General features: G+C 46.8%; 1 protein-coding gene across 1 annotated transcript in view; it reads left to right on the plus strand.

Moving 5' to 3' along the window:
- RGS22 (regulator of G protein signaling 22) overlaps positions 1–18357 on the plus strand; it is a 110533-nt gene that overhangs the window by 16588 nt on the left and 75588 nt on the right. Inside the window, exons 5-12 of the mRNA XM_084851450.1 lie at positions 2192–2277; positions 8023–8188; positions 9797–9941; positions 11846–11920; positions 12570–13209; positions 16281–16442; positions 17323–17503; positions 17679–17842. Of these exons, the coding sequence (XP_084707576.1) occupies positions 2192–2277; positions 8023–8188; positions 9797–9941; positions 11846–11920; positions 12570–13209; positions 16281–16442; positions 17323–17503; positions 17679–17842 (1619 nt within the window). The remainder of the gene's footprint in view (positions 1–2191; positions 2278–8022; positions 8189–9796; positions 9942–11845; positions 11921–12569; positions 13210–16280; positions 16443–17322; positions 17504–17678; positions 17843–18357) is intronic.

Here is an 18357-nt window from a genome sequence, read left to right on the forward strand (position 1 = left end):
GGCATAGGCTCTATTTGGACATCTGGATGAATGCATGGAGCTGAGGGGTGAATCCAGTGGGCATGATCTCTTCAAGCCTTTATATGCATTTGTTGCAGAAACAGGGCTTAAGCTTTCTTTATTAGACTGCAGTCCTTATAATGTGATTAACAACAGCAACAATGCAATCCCAAACTAATTTACTGAGGCATAAGCCCCAATGAACATAGTAAACATTCATAGAATTGTGCCGTTATGAAATTTAGGAATTTTTTCCTTAGCATTATAAATATGACTTGGGCATATCATCTTTTCTCATGAATACTGCAGGCAAAAGGCTAGAATTTGTGTCAACTGAACATAAATAATTACCCATTTATTTTTCTACATCCAGGAAAAATGGGCCAAAATAAAGAAGCAGTCTTCAGTCTTTCCAGAAACTATTATCAATAAGCCAGAGGAGGCATATTCTGACAGGCCATGAACAACCACAATTTGAGTCTGCAGAATGTATTATGTGATCCATGGCCAGCATCAGCATTATTTATTTTGAGGCATTGTTTAAAGTGAAGCTTCCCCATCTCCTCTGCAGATATTCATGAGTACCAGAGAACATCATTCCCATACAACCCAATAGAAACAGATAAAGGTTGCCCAATAGCAGTACTTCTTGGATTTCACCCTTTCCTTTGGGAACCATTTCTGGCCACTCAGGATGGATTCTGAGAAACAAAATTTCAGACAAATTTGGAGACTGTTCATGTAAATGTGATGACATGTCATTGCCAAATGGTGACTTCTCAGCTCACTGTACGTTTCAAAGAAGTCATGTGTGATGAACTGTAATGGCACTGTGTCATCACCCAATGCACATAGCTCAGTGTTTCTTTTTGGGGATGCTTCTAGGCAAGGCTTTTATTGCACCCATCACCCTGCTTCATCACAGACTTTTACAGGGAGTCCAGACAACGTCACCTTCCACTTACAACCCTCCTGTGCTTTCCTACCAGTTCTTCCGTCTTTTTCTTACCACAGAAAATCCTTTGAGGAGGAAAAGATGGAAGAGCTGTACAAAGCCTTCTGATTTGGTAATTCCGAGAATCTAGGCAGCATCCTATACTGCTGCTGTGCTCCTGCTGTATCTGTTGTGCCTGCAGGACCCACTGCTAGCACAACAGGAAGCGAGTGCTTCCTAAAGCAACCCCCAAAACGAGTGGAGACACTCGTTCCTGGGACAGGTCCGCAGAGCTCCCTTCTGCAAGTTCCACTGACCTATCTCATTCCAAAACAAGGAATTTGGCTCATTTCCCTTTGCTTAAAGATTCACTAGCTTCCCATTGCACTAGTGGTAGGTCCCACTAGCGCTCAAGCAGCATTGGATACTGCCCCTGGTAATTTTGCATTGAACTGTGAACCGAATGAATTTCTCAGCGATCCCTAGTCATAGGGAACACTGGTAATAGTGAGGAAGCTCTCTTTCAGGAAGGTTATTCCACTGTTACTGATCTTCATAGAATCATAGAATAGTAGGGTTGGAAGGGGCCTAAAAGACCATCAAGTCCAACCCCCTGCTCAATGCAGGAACCTAAGTCTGACCATCCCAGACAGATGGCTGTCCAGCTTCATCTTGGATGCCTCCAGTGTGGGAGAGCCCACTACCTCCCTAGGTATTTGGTTCCCTTGTCGTATTGCTCTAACCATCAGGAAGTTTTTCCTGATGTTCAGCCAGAAACTGGCTTCCTGTCACTTGAGCCCATTATTCCGTGTCCTGCACTCTGGGACGATCAAGAAGAGATCCTGGCCTTCCTCTCTGTGACAGCCTTTCAAGTACTTGAAGAGCGCTATCATCTCTCCCCTCAGTCTTCTCTTCTCAAGGCTAAACATGCCCAGTTCTTTCAGTCTCTCCTCATAGGGCTTTGTTTCCTGATCATCTTCGTTGCCCTCCTCTGAACCCTCTCCAGTTTGTCTGCATCCTTCTTAAAGTGTGGCACCCAGAACTGGACACAATATTCAAGATGAGGCCTAACCAGTGCTGAGTAGAGGGGAACTAGTACTTCAGTCTTCTCATTGCGGAACCCCTAAGAAGCTTCCAGGGTTCCTAGGATCACAGTCTGAAAATTACAGTGTAATAATTTAAGCAAATCTGTTTGTTAACTATATGGCAAATGAAACTCGAAGTGAAGGAAAATTTACATAGATTTTCTTTTGTTAGTGTCTGGACCGAGAGCAGGCCATTGAGTGGATTAAAAAGGAAAGATTGCCAGCATTTTTAGAGAGCGATTGTTACTTTGAATACAGGTATTGCAACTTCTAATTAGAATATAGGTTTCAAAGCTATGTTTCTCGTCACAAAAAAATAATTCACAGAAATCTTTGTCCTAGCTTACATAATTTGAATTACTTGTATGAATAATAACAATTAAACTGATGCTTTTTTATAGCCTCACTCTAATTTTTATAGGCAATAATAATTCATTGCTGGTATGAATGTGTGTAAACAATAGATATGTCCCACAGTGTTCTCATAGTAGCTCGTTTCACCTAATCTGGTCTGCTGCATGCCTATCTATGTACCTTCCTTAAAAAGCATATTGCAACAGCATCTCAGGACTGTTGTAGACTTAACACTCACAATCCCTTAACCATGTTTAAGTGATGACTCAGTGTACCATTGGGTCATGCACTTCCTCCCCTGGCCTATCTCCTTTTGCATGAAATTCCTTCCCCCAGCGAACTCATGGTTAATGTTTATGTCTGCACCAATCTTAACCATGTTTAATGCTAATCAGAGGCTGCTCTGATTGAGGGATTTTATTTATTATTTATTATTAAATTTATTAATCGCCCATCTGGCTGGTCACCCAGCCACCCTGGGTGATGTACAGCATACAACAGTTGTACAGATGTACAGTTTAAAACAATAAAATTCTACAATAAAAACATTTTCTAAAATACCCTAACTCACCCCAAATGCCTGCCTGAACAACCACGTTTTTAATGCACGACGGAAACTCATTAAAGAGGGGGCGTGGCAGAGTTCCCTAGGGAGGGAGTTCCACAGAGTGGGGGCCACCACAGAAAAGGCCCTCTCCCCCATCCCCACCAGTCTAGCTGTCCTGGCTGATGGGACAGAGAGAAGGCCATCCGAGGCTGATCTTGTTAAGCGGCCTGTCTGGTGCTGCTGGAGGCGCTCCTTAAGATAGGCTGGGCCAGAACCATATAGGGTTTTAAAGGTCAAAACCAGCACCTTGAATTTGGCCCAGAAAACAACTGGTAACCAGTGCAACTCCTTCAGCACTGGAGTGATGTGATCTCGCTGGCAGCTGCCTTTAATCAGGCGAGCCGCCATGTTCTGTACCAGCTGCAGTTTCTGAACCGTCTTCAAGGGTAACCCCACGTAGAGCGCATTACAGTAGTCTAAACGAGAGGAGACCAGGGCATGTACTACCGATGGGAGCAGATGGTCGGGAAGGAAGGGGCGCAGCCGCCGTATCAGATGGAGTTGATACAGTGCTGTCTGGCTCACAGCTGACACCTGAGCCTCCATGGACAGCTGGGAATCCAAAATGACCCCCAGGCTGCGGACCTGGTCTTTCAAGGGTAGCCGTACCCCATTCAACACCAGGTCAACATCCCCTAGCCTCCTCTTGTCTCCCACCAAAAGTACCTCGGTCTTGTCAGGGTTCAGCTTATTCCTCCTCATCCAGCCACTCACCGTCTCCAGACATTTGGACAGGGATTCTATGGCCAACCTTGGTGAAGATTTGAATGAGAGGTAGAGCTGCGTGTCATCCTCATATTGACGACACCGCACCCCAAACCTCCTCATAGCCCCCAGCGGCTTCACATAGATATTAAATAGCATCGGGGAGAGGATGGAACCCTGTGGCACCCCACAAGTGAGTGGCCACGGGTCCGAAACCTCCTCTCCCAGTGCTACCCTCTGGTACCTGCCAGAGAGGAAGGACCGGAACCACCGCAATACGGTGTCTCCAATGCCCAACCCCTCCAGGCGGTCCAGGAGGATACCGTGGTCAACGGTATCAAAAGCTGCTGAGAGGTAAAGGAGAACAAGGAAGGAGCATTCACCCCTGTCCAGAGCCCTCCTCATATCATCCTTCAAGGCGACCAAGGCCGTTTCTGTCCCATGCCCAAGCCTGAAGCCCGACTGAAATGGGTCTAGATAATCAGTTTCTTCCAAGTGTGCCTTCAACTGCACCGCCACCACCCGCTCAATCACCTTGCCCCAAAATGGCAGATTTGAGACTGGGCAAAAGTTTTTCAGAACTTGAGGATCCAAGGAGGGCTTCTTTAAGAGCCGTCTTATCACTGCCTCCTTGAGGGCTGATGGCATCACTCCCTCCTCAAGGGAGGTGTTCACCACAGCCCTGATCCCCTCACCCAGTCTCTCTCTACAGCCCATAATGAACCATGGGCAAGGATCAAGTAAGCAGGTGGTTGGCCTTACAGATGAAAGCACCTTGTCCACGTCATCAGAAGGAAGAAGCTGGAACCGATCCCACAAAACCAGTTTGCCACAGGCCACCTCTTGCTCACTAACTGCATCCACAGCATGCAGAGTAACACACCTAATCTGGTCAATTTTATCTGCAAAGTGCCTTGCCAAGGCCTCACAGGAGGCCTTAGAATGCTCCAGTGGTTCTGGAGCCACAGGACCGACCAGGCTCCAGACCACTTGGAACAGCCCCCTGGGACAGCACTCTGCAGATGCAATAGAGGCAGCATAATATTCCTTTTTTGCTGCCTTAACCGCCACGTGATAGGCTGAAGATACAGCTCTAGCCCATGTCTGATCGTCTTTGGAGCGAGACTTCCGCCACCGGCGCTCTAGCTGTCTCCCTCCTGTTTCAGCGCTCGTAACCGTGGATTGAAACATGGTGCAGTCCGAGCCCTGTTCAGGGGGAGAGGGCGTTTTGGAGCCACCCGATCTAATGCCCCAGTGATTGCGGCTTTCCACCCACCCACCAGGGTCTTGACCGAGTGGCCGTTGGCGTGCCCCAGAGAATCCCCAAGCACGTTCAGGAATCCATTTGGATCCATAAGACGCCTGGGGCGGACCATTTTAATGGGTCCTCCACCCCTGCGGACAGGTTGTGGAACCGAGAAGTCCAACGTCACCAGATAGTGATCTGACCATGACAAGGGGGTGGTGGATATATCCCTGACTTCCAGATCACTCCCCGCTTCTCCAGAAACAAACACAAGGTCTAGTGCATGACCGGCTACATGGGTGGGCCCAGTTAGAATATGGTGCAGCTCCCAGGAGGCCATGGTCTCCATGAAGTCCCAAGGTGCTCCTGTGAGGATGGCCTCCAAATGTACGTTGAAGTCCCCCAACACCAATAAGTTAGGGGACTGCACATGCACATCAGAGACCACCTCAAGCACCTTGGCCAGGGAGTCAGTCTTGCAGCGGGGTGGACGGTACACAAGCAGAATCCCCAGACTGCCCTTCGGGCCCACCCTCCAGTACATGCACTCAGCAACCTTGGTCTCCCGGAGAGGGGGTCTGGTGAAGACCAAGGACTCTCGGTAGATAACAGCCACTCCCCCTTCCCGATCCCCAGCCCTCGGCTGCTGTGTATACGAAAATCCAGCTGGACACATGGCTGCAAGGGTTGGAGCAGCAGCCTCGGCCAGCCAGGTCTCCGTAATACATGCCAGGTCTGCATGCTCATCCAGAATCATGTCATGGATGAGGGAGGTTTTCTGGGTAACAGACCTGGCATTGCAGAGCAGCAAATGAAGGCCAGAAGATGGGGTCACGCCTCCCCCAGCCATCCTTTGGCTCTGGACAGGCCCGGAGCAGGGGACAGATACTATACATCTCTCCCTTGTTCCCCTTATCTGGCATGGCCTGCCCCTAGCGCTCGGTCAGTGCCCGCCGCCCAGCCTCGGTATATTCTGGCCCCCAACACTCCCCCCACTGCTTCCATCAGGTGGACACATGGACACATGCCTCCTCGCTCCCACCTATCAGGCAGGCTACCCACCCCTAAAAACACAACAAAATCCCCAAGAAATTAAAAAACAAAACAAAACAAAAAACAATTAAAAATCCCTTTAAAAATAATGCTAGGCAGGAGTCCATAGGGAAGGCCTGGTGGTGGTGGTGGTGGTGGTGGCGGCGGCGGCGGCGGCGGCGGCGGCAGCAGCAGCAGCAGCAGCAGCAGGAGGAGGAGGAGGAGGCACGCCTCTTCCCCTGTGGTGGCGGCTTCTCCTACAGGCCCTGGCTCTCCCAGGCCACCCCAGCCAGCCAGCTTATGTAGCCCCTCCAGGGAGGGGCAAGTGGAAGCAGCACAGCTGGCTTGGTACCTGCGGGCCTGGTCCTGCAGGGACTGGCGGTCTGCCAGGCAGAAGTCTGCAGGGAAGGCGTGGTGGTGGTGGTGGTGGTGGTGGCGGCAGCGGCGGCGGCGGCAACGGCGGCGGCAGCGGCGGCAGCAGCAGCAGCAGCAAGCCCAGCAGCAGCAAGCATGCCTCTTCCCTGGTGGTAGCAGCTTCTCCTGCAGGCCCTGGCTCTCCATCCCAGCCAGCCAGCTTATGTAGCCCCTCCAGGGAGGGGCAGGTGGAAGCAGCACAGCTGGCTCGGTACCTGGGGGCCTGGTCCTGCAGGGACTGGTGGTCTGCCAGGCAGAAGTCTGCAGGGAAGGCCTGGTGGTGGTGGCAGCAGCAGGCCCAGCAGCAGCAGGCACGCCTCTTCCCCAGTGGTGGTGGCTTCTCCTGCAGGCCCTGGCTCTGAAAGCAGGAAAAGTTTGAATTTGAAAGCAGCATCAAATCTTGGTTGAGAGTTAACCCTGATTAGTCTTAATCCTGGTTAACTCTGATAAAGTGAGGGCAAGAAAAGCTGTGCAAGAGATGAAAAGGGCTGATGGGGAGTCCTTTCTTAAAGAATCATGTCCCCCCAATCTTAGTTATGGTATTGGGAGTGTAACATCCTGTAAATACAATAACTGGTGCAGTTTAAGGCTCCAAGGGTTTCTAAATGAGGACTCTGGCAGCAAGGTCCAGATGTCTTACTCCCTGTATCAGTAGGGTAGTGAACAAGCAGAGGGAATCATGGATCTGAACTCTCTTGACACTACAGGACAGGGATGGGGAAGGTGTGGCCCTCCAGATTTTGTTGGACTGCAGTTCCTGTCAGCCCTCACCTTTGACTAAGCTGGCTAGGGCTGATGGGAGTTGCAGTCAAACAACATCTGGAGGGTGTTGTTCCCCATCTCCATATTGCAGTGCCTCCACTGCAGAGGGCTTGATGGTGTACTGAGGTCTTTCAGCCCAGCAGGAATCAGGTGACCCGAGGAGCCAATAGGCCTTGTAAACCTGCTGATCTTGGCTGAGCAACGTGTCATTTTGTTCAGACTGAGCTGTTTGTAGACTGCGTGGAACTCAGACTGAACTTCTACTGAGCTGCCTGCTGGCTTGCTATCTGCCTGTCTCCAGGATTATCTGACACTAGGGTTGCCAAGCTAAAACCACAGGTTCTCTTTCTGGCCCTTATAGCAGCAGCATTCAGATGGAGCTGAAGGTGCTTCTGCAGTTTTTGCAGCTCAGCTCCTCCCCATGTCTTGCTGCCTACCTTCTCTCTTCCTCATCTTGCTGTCAGTCAAAACAAGAGCCCCCCCCCCCCCTCCAGCAGATGGGAAGAGGGAGTGACAGGGCTCCATGGACTAAATGGGACAGAAGCACCCAAGGCTGCATCCTCCTTGGCAATTGTAGAGCTATTAAAGCAGCCTCCCCTAGCCTGGTGCCCTTCAGATGTGTTGTATTACAACTTCCATCATCCCCAGCAAGCAGGCATTAAAGAGACAGGTGGGTTCTCTGGCTTGCATCCTGGCAATGCTCTGTGGCTGCTACGGTGCCCTTCAAAACTTCTCAAGCTCTGAATAGGGTGAAAGAATTAGAACAGTAGATTAATAAAAACTTCTTGGTTTTCTTAAAACAGCAATAGCGTTTGTTGATGTTAATGTTAAAGATAGATGGAGAACTTCAAGTGACCTTATGATCTTTGTTGCCTCTCTATAGGTTAGCTAAACTAGTATCACAGGTGGAGTGGAGCAAAACTGGTGTCAATTTTATTATAGATAAAAAATATTACCCTTGGTTCAGAAAAAGCCCACCACCTCCAGATATCCCGGAACAAAATGAAGATGACTTAATTATGAAAAAGTTCTACGTCTCTCTTGGCCAGGTAAAATAAACTCAGTGATTTAAACAGTGGAACCGTATAGGCTTCTTCTGAGATTAAAATAGGATGGGCATGGAGGCATACTTCTTAACATCCCATTTTTATCCCATCATCCCTCCAAAAAGCTCATACATGCCCTTCCCCCAATTTTATTCTTGCAATAACTCTATGAGAAAAGTTAAGCTGAGAAAAATACTGAGTGGCCTAAGGACAACTAGGAAACTTCATGGCTGCGTTGGGATTTGAAAAATTAATTCAAAATAAACACTCCAAGTGAATTTGTTACTGGGGGATCTTGACTGCTTTTACCTTAAAGAATAAACCTTCAGTGCTCCTGTTGTGGAGCCTTTCCACATTTACAGAGGGCTTCCAGATAGCGACCATGTGATTGCTGAGAGGGAAAGTTTTAAATTTCCAAGGTTCCATAGAGATCAATGAAACACCACCATCTAGTGGCTGTTGTAATAGCGTAACAATCCGACTTAGTTCATTATCTCCGGATTTTTTTGAGATGGGATAACCAGGAAATACCTCTGGATGTGCCCTGGAGGTTGATGACATCATGAAAAGGACCTGCAAATTTCCGTGAGTGAGCAATCTCAATAGCGGGATAAAAGCTCTCTGTGAAGAAGCCCCTTGTCTTTTTTGTTCTTCTGAGTAGGGATTTGAACACAGGTTTCCCTAGTCCAACTCTCCATACCAGGGGTGAGGAATTGCTGGCTCATAGGCTGGATGTGGTCCACTGAGACTTTGGATCTGGCCCACAGCCTCCCCTTCTTGGCCCGGCATGGCAATTGGGCTGAGAAAAAAGGTCCCATGTGTGCCTAACTGCTGCATGGGGGGCTGAGAAGAGAACGGGAGAAAGGGTGTGTGTGTGGGAGAGAGAGAAAATGGCAGAAAAAAAGTGGCCCATCACCAGCTAAGGCCCCACCCACTTTTATGCAGGGATTTCCTTTGAGGGAATGCAGCCCACGACATTAAAAAGGTTCCCCACCCCTGCTCTAGCCACTAACAGCACATTGGCTTTTGCATTGGTTATTTGTGTGGAATGCAGTTGTCCCCCCTTCTTCTGGCAGCTTCCTGGACATTTAGACAGCTGTGTGATAGGCATAAATGAGTGGCTTAGGATTTTGCAGCATGGAGATGCAATGATGTAGAAAGCTTGGACGTCTAGTCATGCAGACGTCAAAGGCACAAGAGCCCTGGAAAAATAAAATTGTGTCAACCCAATCGAGATTAAGGACATTGTACTGAATATCCGTCACTGGTTCACATAAGGTGCTGGGTTGCAGTTAAGAAGGTTAATACAAATATTCGTGACTGATGGTCAGCAAGATATGCATTTATGGATTTTTGTCTGATAGAAGCCATAGCAGTTGCATTATTCATTGCCATGTTTAGTAACTGATGGCCACTTTTTAATGGTTTAATGAGGATATAGTGTAATTCTACATTGTGGCCCCTGAGTTATATAGCCCTTCATTATAATTGTTCAGAAATGTTTCAAAGAAATGTTGACTTCTCTTCTCAAAACTACGGCTCCAACCAGAGGAACATAACCAAAGGCTTACACTGTAAGAAACTTATACTGTCAAATGTTTTATTTAATAGGCTACTGTCACCCAGACACAGGATTGGTTTACTCTAGCAAAGCAAAGTGAGCACATGATCACTACAGATTCTATTACTCGTCCTCTGACATCTTCTCATGTTCGTTTTTCTATTGCGTCTTCAAAGTCATCTTCTTCATATCTAGGTAATGTCAACCACATGGATAAGTAATATGCCTATTGAGTTGAATGAGACTTGTCCCAAGTAAGCGTGTATAGGTTTGTTTGCTTATTCTTACTTAAAGCACAGTCCTGTGCATGTTTACTCAGACGTATGTTCCCCTGTGTTCGGTGGGGACTTATTCTCAGGTAAGTGTGTATAGGATTGCAGCCTTAGAAAATTCAACACCTACACAGTGTTACTGCTCCCAGGGAGTTTGCAGAAATATAAAACAGTGGGTTGGATCCAGATACCTGCCTGTGGAAGGGGGTGGCAGGAGGTGACTTTTCCACCCATCTCTCCCTGCCAGCCTCCAGTTCCCCCCGAAAATGCTCTCTTGATCATGGAGTGGGCCTGGTGCCAATAGAAGAAGTACGAGTGTGTGCCAGATGAGCCTACCTGGGGAGATCATTCCCTAGGTGGGGCACTGAAAGAGCTGTTTGGTCACTGCTGAACTTACCTCTGAAAGCAGGGACAGGAAGTGAAGGGCCTCTGAAAGTGACCTTAACGTTCAGGCAGATTTGTGTAGAAAAAGGCAGTTCTTCAGATACCCATATATGGGTGGGGGGAGGGGAGCATGAATCTGCTGGGAAACATGGCTGATGCAGGGGGAGAATGTGCCTTGCTTCCCAGCAGAATTACATTCCCCCACCAGCCCACCCAACTGTTTGATGGGCTAGGGGAAATGCAATTCTGTCGGAAAGAAGGTGCGTGCTTCCTGCACGTCATGTTTCCCAGCAGAATTGCTGGAATCTGGCAATGCGGCTGTGGTGGGGGCCACACTGTGGAGGGAGGGGACCCAGTGGTGGCCACACAACTCTTGCTGGTGGGCCACATGCAGCCTGCAAGCCCCATGTTGCCCACCCCTGCTTTAAAGGTAAAGACCAGCACTTGGTAATGGACCAGCAGCCAGCGAAGCTGTTCAAGAAGTGGCAAGGTAGGTTCCCCTTGGCTGGTCCTGGTCAACAGTCCAGCAGCAGTACACTTAATCAATTGAAGTTACCTAGAAGTCTTCAAAGGCAGCCCCTCTGTATCCTTCCTTAGCTTGCATGGATTAAAAAAAAAAAGTTATGCCAATATGGGAAGGGTTTAGATGGTCATCAGTTCAAATGCAAAGCTGTCTCCTGGACAGGTATAACTTGGCCATGGTGGTACAGGCATTACCAGCCTCAAGACTGGATTACTGCAATGCGCTCTATGTGGGGCTACCCTTAAGGTTGCTCTGGAAGCTGGAGCTAGTGCAGAATGCAGCAGCTTGGCCCTTGTCAGGCGCTGCCCCATTTCAGCATGCAACTCCTTTGCTGAGGAAACTACAATGGCTACCTATTCGCTACTAGGCCAGGTTTAAGGTTTTGGTACTAGTTTACAAAGCCCTAAACAACTTGGGACCAGGATATTTGAAATAGCACCTTCTCCCTTACCAATCAGCGCAGTCGCTGAGATCATCAGAGGTCATGTTCCTAGTGGTTCCACATGGACCCATGGCCTGATTGGAGTTCACCAGGAAAAGAGCCTTCAGTGTGGTGGCCCCCTTCCTGTGGAATTCCCTGCCTTTGGAGGTCAGGCAGGTGCCAACGTTGTGTTGGTTCTGGTGCCTCCTGAAGACATCGTTATTTCGGGAGGCCTTCCTTGAGTGACCAGCCGTGGTTTATCAAAACTTGGTTTGTCAGAACTCTGTTCTTTTAAAAATATTAATTATTTTAACATGGTGTTTTTATTCTTTTATCCTGTCTGCTGTTCACCCCTCCAAAATCTTTGGATGTGGAGCAGTATGCAAATATTGTAAATAAATAAACAAAATAAAAGACTGAGTGAAAATGCCAGGGTGGATGGCAGTAGTTTGGAGGATAGCCTTGTGATGATTTTAACATTTAGTTTAATTTACTTTAGATTTCAGGTCTCAACAAGAGATGCTTAGTGTTTCTTCTACTATTCTCAATGCAGTTCTTTACAATGGTCATTTAGGTAAGTGGCATTTATAGCACAGCTCTCTTCTTTGCATCCAGACTGGGAGAAAGTATAAAGCAGAAGGGAGAAAACAGAGGTGTCACACTCCCACTTCCTTGGTCAGGAGGGAGTTTGAGAGGAAGCCATTTACAGTATCAGTCTCCTTGTGACGACAGAATGCTGACGGCTCAAGACATTTCTTGTAGTAGATGGTTTCCTTACAGATGTACAAGATGAGTAGGAGGTGAGCAAGCAGGCACATAGAGAAGCACTGCAGCACTCGTTTCAAAGCAACATCAGTCCAGCACACCAATGTCTTGGCAAGCTGATATCATCATAACAACAACAACCTCTTCAAACAAGTTACAAACAGAAAATCTTCCCCACCTAAGCTCAAAAAGCATCCCAGGCAGGCCGAAGGCCTAAAGTAGCCTCCCCCAACCTAGTGTCCTCCAGATGTGTTGGACTACAACTCCCATCACCCCAGCCAACATGGCCATTGACCATGCTGTCTGGGGGTGATGGGAGTTGTCCAGTACATCTGGAGGGCACCAGGTTGGGGAAGGCTGGTCTAGGAAAAGTGGGACATTTTTGCATAATGAAAACATGTTCATGTTGGTATCTTGGTGGACTTTGGGGAGCTGAACTTCTCTGTCTTTTAATACAGAAGCAGATTCCAGGATTAAGAAGAAGCACAGCCAGTCTGGTATCCCACTTCTTCAGAAGGCAGCAGCCAGAAAAAGTGTAGATGAAGGCTATTCTGTGTCACTTCCAGATACTCCGTCACGCACCGTGTTAAGAGCATACCTGGGGCCGAACTGGGATGCTGCCTCTCAGGAGGGAAAGGGTGAACACTTGGACCGAGGTCAAGAGATTGCATCTTTTCAGACAGTAGATGAGTTTTCATTAGCCTATGCTCAGTATATACTCAGAAACGCTGTCGCCGTACTCCGCGGGCATCCGCCTGAGCCAAGCCCAACCGATGTCAACTTCAGTAGGGTGTCGAGAGTGTTTATATTTGAGATAGCTGACAGTCCACCTTTCATGGAGCCCCTCCTACAAAACCTTCCAGTCCTTGGGGATGACACAATGGACAAGGGGAGTGAAATTAGTACAAAATCTGAAAAAGATAACACTGAAAGCAGGGCTGCCTGGTGCATTAGCCACAAGACTTATGACATTGGTAGCAGGCATGAATTTGAAAGGTTCAAGAAATTCATCCGAGGAACTTTGGGAGAAAGGTACTGGTGGCTCTGGATGGATATTGAAAGACTGAAGGTCCTGAAGAATCCTAAAAGGCAGAAAAGGTATTTCCTGTTAATACTTACGACTGAGGGCTAAACTACATGCAATGTTAAATGCATAGCGTGTAGGTGATCATAACTGTTGCTTTTACTTTTGTGTAAGAGTGCAAGGCCCTGATATGGATTGGGACCACTGCACAAGGGTAGTGGGGTTAAACCTTCCCATCCAGCCACTTTTTTTCTTTAAATCCCCCCGCACACACATGCACACACACAGGCTTAAGAAAGGAAAAAAACCTCTATTGACACCAATGGAGGTTTTTTTCTTCTTTCTTAAGCCCCTCTATGGAGGTGAGGCTGATGGAATTTAAAGAAAAAAGGCTGGGTGGGAAGGTTTACGCCCCCTCTACCTGTGTGTTGTAGTCCTGATCTGGATTGGGGCCTTTCATGTTTACACAAAAGTAAGAGAAACAGTTAGGTTCACCTACACGCTATGCACTTAACATAGTGTATAGTTAAGCCGTGAGTCTTTTCACACTTCTAATGGAGGGTGGGATTCAGGACTGTTGTTGTTATTATTGTTTACATTTCTATAATGCCCCATAGCCGGAGCTCTCTGGGCAGTTTACAAAGTTTAAAAACCATTAAAAATATAGTATACACAGTTAAAAAATCCATTTATATAAAAACACAACAGACAATACACACCGAGACAACGTATTTCTAAGAACAACTTTAAACAATCAACCATAAAACATCCAGGACCTGATTAAACTTGTCATGTGTTACCAAATGCCTGAGAAAAGAGAAAAGTCTTAACCTGGTGCTGAAAAGATAACAATGTTGGTGCCAGGTGAGCTCCACAGTTGGGGGGCCACCACTGAGAAGTTCATCTCCCTTGTTGCTGCCTTCCAAGCCTCCCTGTAGTATATGGATAGGTTCATGTCAGGAGAGGCACTCCACTAGGTATTGCTGTTTCGAGCCATGTAAGGCTTTTTAGGTTAAAACCAGCACCTTGAATTGTTGAAGCTATGAATTGCAGTTTTGATTATGCTCATTTATCAAGCCCTTGCTCTTAAGCTCAGGGCAGTTTACAATATTTTAAAGAATAATTAGCATTATGTAATAACATAATTTCTGAGGGTGATTCAATGCATAAAGGCAAATTTAATGCACAATATTAAATTTTGCCATTACTTTCCAAAGCATCCTTGTAATACTATATTGGAAGCTAAAGACCCAATAAGTTTGACTGGCCAGAGAGAGCGGTGGGGATGGCTAGAGCAGCTTTCCTGAATCTGGTGCCCATTGGATGTGTTGGACTACAATTCTCATCATCCCCAGACAGCATAGCTAGGGATGATGAGAGCTGTAGCTCAGTGCATTTAAGGGCACCAATTTGGGGAAGGATGGATAGAACATTCCAGTTTTTCTCCCTCTCCCACCTCCCTACATTTTCTCCATCTGGGCCAGTTTGCATGATCAAAGAGCCCACTGTGGCTTATGTAAGCGGCTTGAATATTCATAATGGCTGTCCGCATGCACCTCAGCCCATTGTGGCTTATTTGTGTCATCTGAACTTGGGCAGGGGGGGTTGTGCAAGGGTTAAACAACCCTTGCATAACCCATGGCCTGTTCTAGGATTATGTTAGGGTTGTTTAATCCGTGCACAATCCCCACTACCCAGGATTGGATGACATGACAAGCTGCGGCTTCACTATTCAAGCTGCAGACACGGCTTCAGAATTCAAAAACCACCCAATACATGCTGCGGCTCATGGTGGCTTAAGCCACGGTGGGCAATGGTGATCGTGCAAAATGGGTCTCTGCTTCCTACCTTCCATCACTGATGCCATTGCCTTAGATAGAGTAACCTTAGAGCATTTCTACATGAGGCTTTTATTGCACACTCGTGACTGGTCATTCACAGAAGTTTGTGGGTCCTTTACACGACACTGTCACCTTCCAGGGTGTCTCTTGTACTTTCTGACCTTTATCCCGCTTTTTAAAAGATTGGAGATAACCTGATAAGGACATTAATCTGATATATCGGCAGTGTGTAATGACGGAGTTGCGCTATAGCTACAGCGCCATCTAGTGGCTGCAAAATGAAACATAGAGAACTTGCTGTGAACTTGCTGAGAAAGACAGCCTTGAAAAAAGCAGCCCATATAAGGAGCCAATCTTAATCCCACAAAGAATCAGGAAGCAGAAGCCCCGGTGAGTTGCAGGATGAAAAGCCTGGTGTGGTGAAGCCCCAAGTCCTGCTATCCTCCATGTCCCAAAAACTAACATGGTGTCCGGGCTTTGAGAATGAGGTAAGCTTCGTGTAGGGCAGAGGTGTAGAGAGCAAGTAACCAGCCAAGGTCCTGGCTTCTTTCTCCCCCACCCCCTCAAAGGAAGGTAGCTTTTAGTAAGACTAATTACTTACTGCCTCTTGGCAGTTAAGGTTTTGTCTAATGGAGGATTTTACAGAATCAATGGATGTGCCAATGAGAACTGTTGCTTTGTAAAAAAGAAACAGTGGGGAGAGGGGGGCTCTGTGGGCTTGTGCTTGCCACCAGGGGCTCTCTCTCTTTGTTCCTACTCTTCCTGGAACTTTCCTCTGCCATTCTTTGCAGATGTCAATGTAGCCCCCAGGAAGAGCAGCAGAATTACTTTTGAGTAAGCTCCCTAGCTAGATGTGACTCAGGATGTGACCTGATTCTCAAAATTCACACTTTATTTGATGTATTAGTCACTAAGGTTAACTATTAAGGGAAGGGCCATGGCTTAGTGATGGGGCACCTGCTTTACATGCAGAAGCTCCCAGGTTCAATCCCCAGCTTCTCCAGGAAGGGTTGGGAAAACTCCTGCCTGAAACCCTGGAGAGCAGTTTCCTGTCAGTGTCAACAGTACTGAGCTAGATGGAGCAATGATCCAACTCAGGATAAGGCAGATTCCTATGTTCCCTTTCAAAAAGCCTGACTTTCATTGTGTGAAAAGAACCATCATAACTTTTGCAGTATGGATTGGGGGGGGGGGAGATACTGTTTGCAAATGACAACTGCTTGACTGGGTGGGATGGATTCTTCTCAATTATGGACCGACCTGTATTTGTGCATATTCTGTGTGAATGTTTTCCTTCATTCAAGACAGCTTGATAGAATGAAAAAAATCTACCTGGTGAGCAATGGAGATTTTTTCCTTACCTCGGAAGTTTTGCAGAAACTACACCTGGTGGATGGAGATCAGTGGAACGTGTATAATTTAAAGCGCATTCAGCCTGAAGTAGTGAAACCTTTGCTTCTCTACTGGTAAGAGGAGATCATTCTATCAAACTCTGTTTTTATCTCAACACATGGGCTGTTGCTGTGGTCAGATGGGGTGGAGGAAAGAATAAATGTATGCACTAACCCATAGTTGCAAAGTGTGACATTTTGCAAATGTTGTAGAGATATGATGAAGATGTTGAAGGCAGACACACAAGTGCAAATGTTTAAGTGTGCCAAGTCTTGTCTCTTTGTCTGTGATGTTTGAGGCGGGTACAAACAAAATAAAACAGGAAAATAACACGAATATTCAAAATGTGAGGTTCAGCAATACCTTTATTAGGATTAACCAATGGTGAGCAAGCTTTTGAGTTCCCCATAACTCTTCATTAGGCTGGATGTTCAGCAAATCAAAGAGTGAGGGAAGTGTGGAGAAACGAAAGATGGCATGTTGTTGAAGGCACAAAATTCTGCAATTAGTCACAGCCTTGAGACAGAATGTAGGGCCAAAGAACAAACTTACAGCACAATCCTGTATATGTCTACTTAGAAATATACAGTGGATAAGCAGCCATTTCATCAGGCTGCAGCAAAGGCAGATGAGAAGCAGGGGCATTCGTCAGCCCTTCTGAAAGACCGGTTCCTCCCTCAACTGTTGCCAAGCAGCAGCCATTTCTCATCTTTATTGCTGATTATTAAAATTGTGTGTGGGGGGGTGTTTCTGCTGTGCCTTGGATTCTCCCCTTGCACATAGTTTGGAACCTAGTCTCTGCTAGCGCAACATCATTTGCACTAGCAGAATAACATAGTTGGATACTGCCCGCTTTCAGAGAGAAACAAAAAATACATTGCTGGTGTGTGTTTTTCTTTTTACCTTATTAAATTACAATGTTCATTTTTAACTACTCTTCCTTTGTGTCCTCAGGGGTCCTCGATTTTGTGTTACTCATACAGCTGCCATACAGTCAACAAGTACCAAGTTGAAAATCTGGCATTCTCGGCAACAGAAACCACGGATGGATGTGGATCCTTTTCCACAGATGGTGTCATTGTTACCACTGAGAGCTAAATCTTGCATGCCAAAAATAGCACATCCACCTTACCAGGTATGGCTTGGGTACATGGTTCTTGAGGCAGAACTGTTCTATTTAACCTTAGCCATAAGAAACCCTGATAAGATAACCTAGAAGATATCCATACAAAGCAGATACGCAGCAGATGAAACATGATCAAGCAAGTTATTTCTGAGACGTTCTCTATTCCCCCCATTGTTTTCACTAGGGAGGCGAGATCGGATCACCACCCTCTCTGTCAAAAGGAACTGTGGTCAATATACATTCCCAGAGGCCTCCCAGGCTATTATCAGCAGTCCTGCCACGAAGTCAAAGTGCCGTTCAGGAAGATCCTGATGCCTTGTTCAATTTAGCAGATTTTAGCAAAAATCGGTAAGCACTCCAATCTCCACATGAAAAATATGGTGCAACATGTTAAGAGGCACAGACCACCTTTTAGCACTTTGCTCTGTTCTCTTATGGATACCTTTTAAGATGGAGGTAAAAGAATGCTGGTATGGAGAGAGTATGGTATGGACATTCTCTCTCTCTCTCTTTGAAAATTTGGGAATATCTAATGAAATTGTAAGCCATAGGTATTTTGAAATTCCACAGTTATGCCATACAAGCACAGAACTGGGTAATGCATGCAGGTTTCTTTGTTTTTATGGGAATCCCATTCTTACACACCCTCTTCCCACTATTATTCGTAGTTGTGGAGCTTTGTATGTGCATATTGAAAAAGACTGTGAAAAACTATTGACTGATGATGCACCCTCCTTGATGACAGTCAGCAAATGGAGGGCAGACCCCTATTTCCTCCCCACAGAGCCACACCCCCTCCTGTCAAGGGGAACTGTGTGGCTGGGAAGACTGCCAGACTAGCACTGTAGGCTGAAACTATTCCC

The sequence above is a fragment of the Heloderma suspectum genome, chromosome 4 (assembly GCF_057233095.1).
Source record: "Heloderma suspectum isolate Gila_16-S chromosome 4, 16-S_ref, whole genome shotgun sequence".
Taxonomy (NCBI): Eukaryota; Metazoa; Chordata; class Lepidosauria; order Squamata; family Helodermatidae; genus Heloderma; species Heloderma suspectum.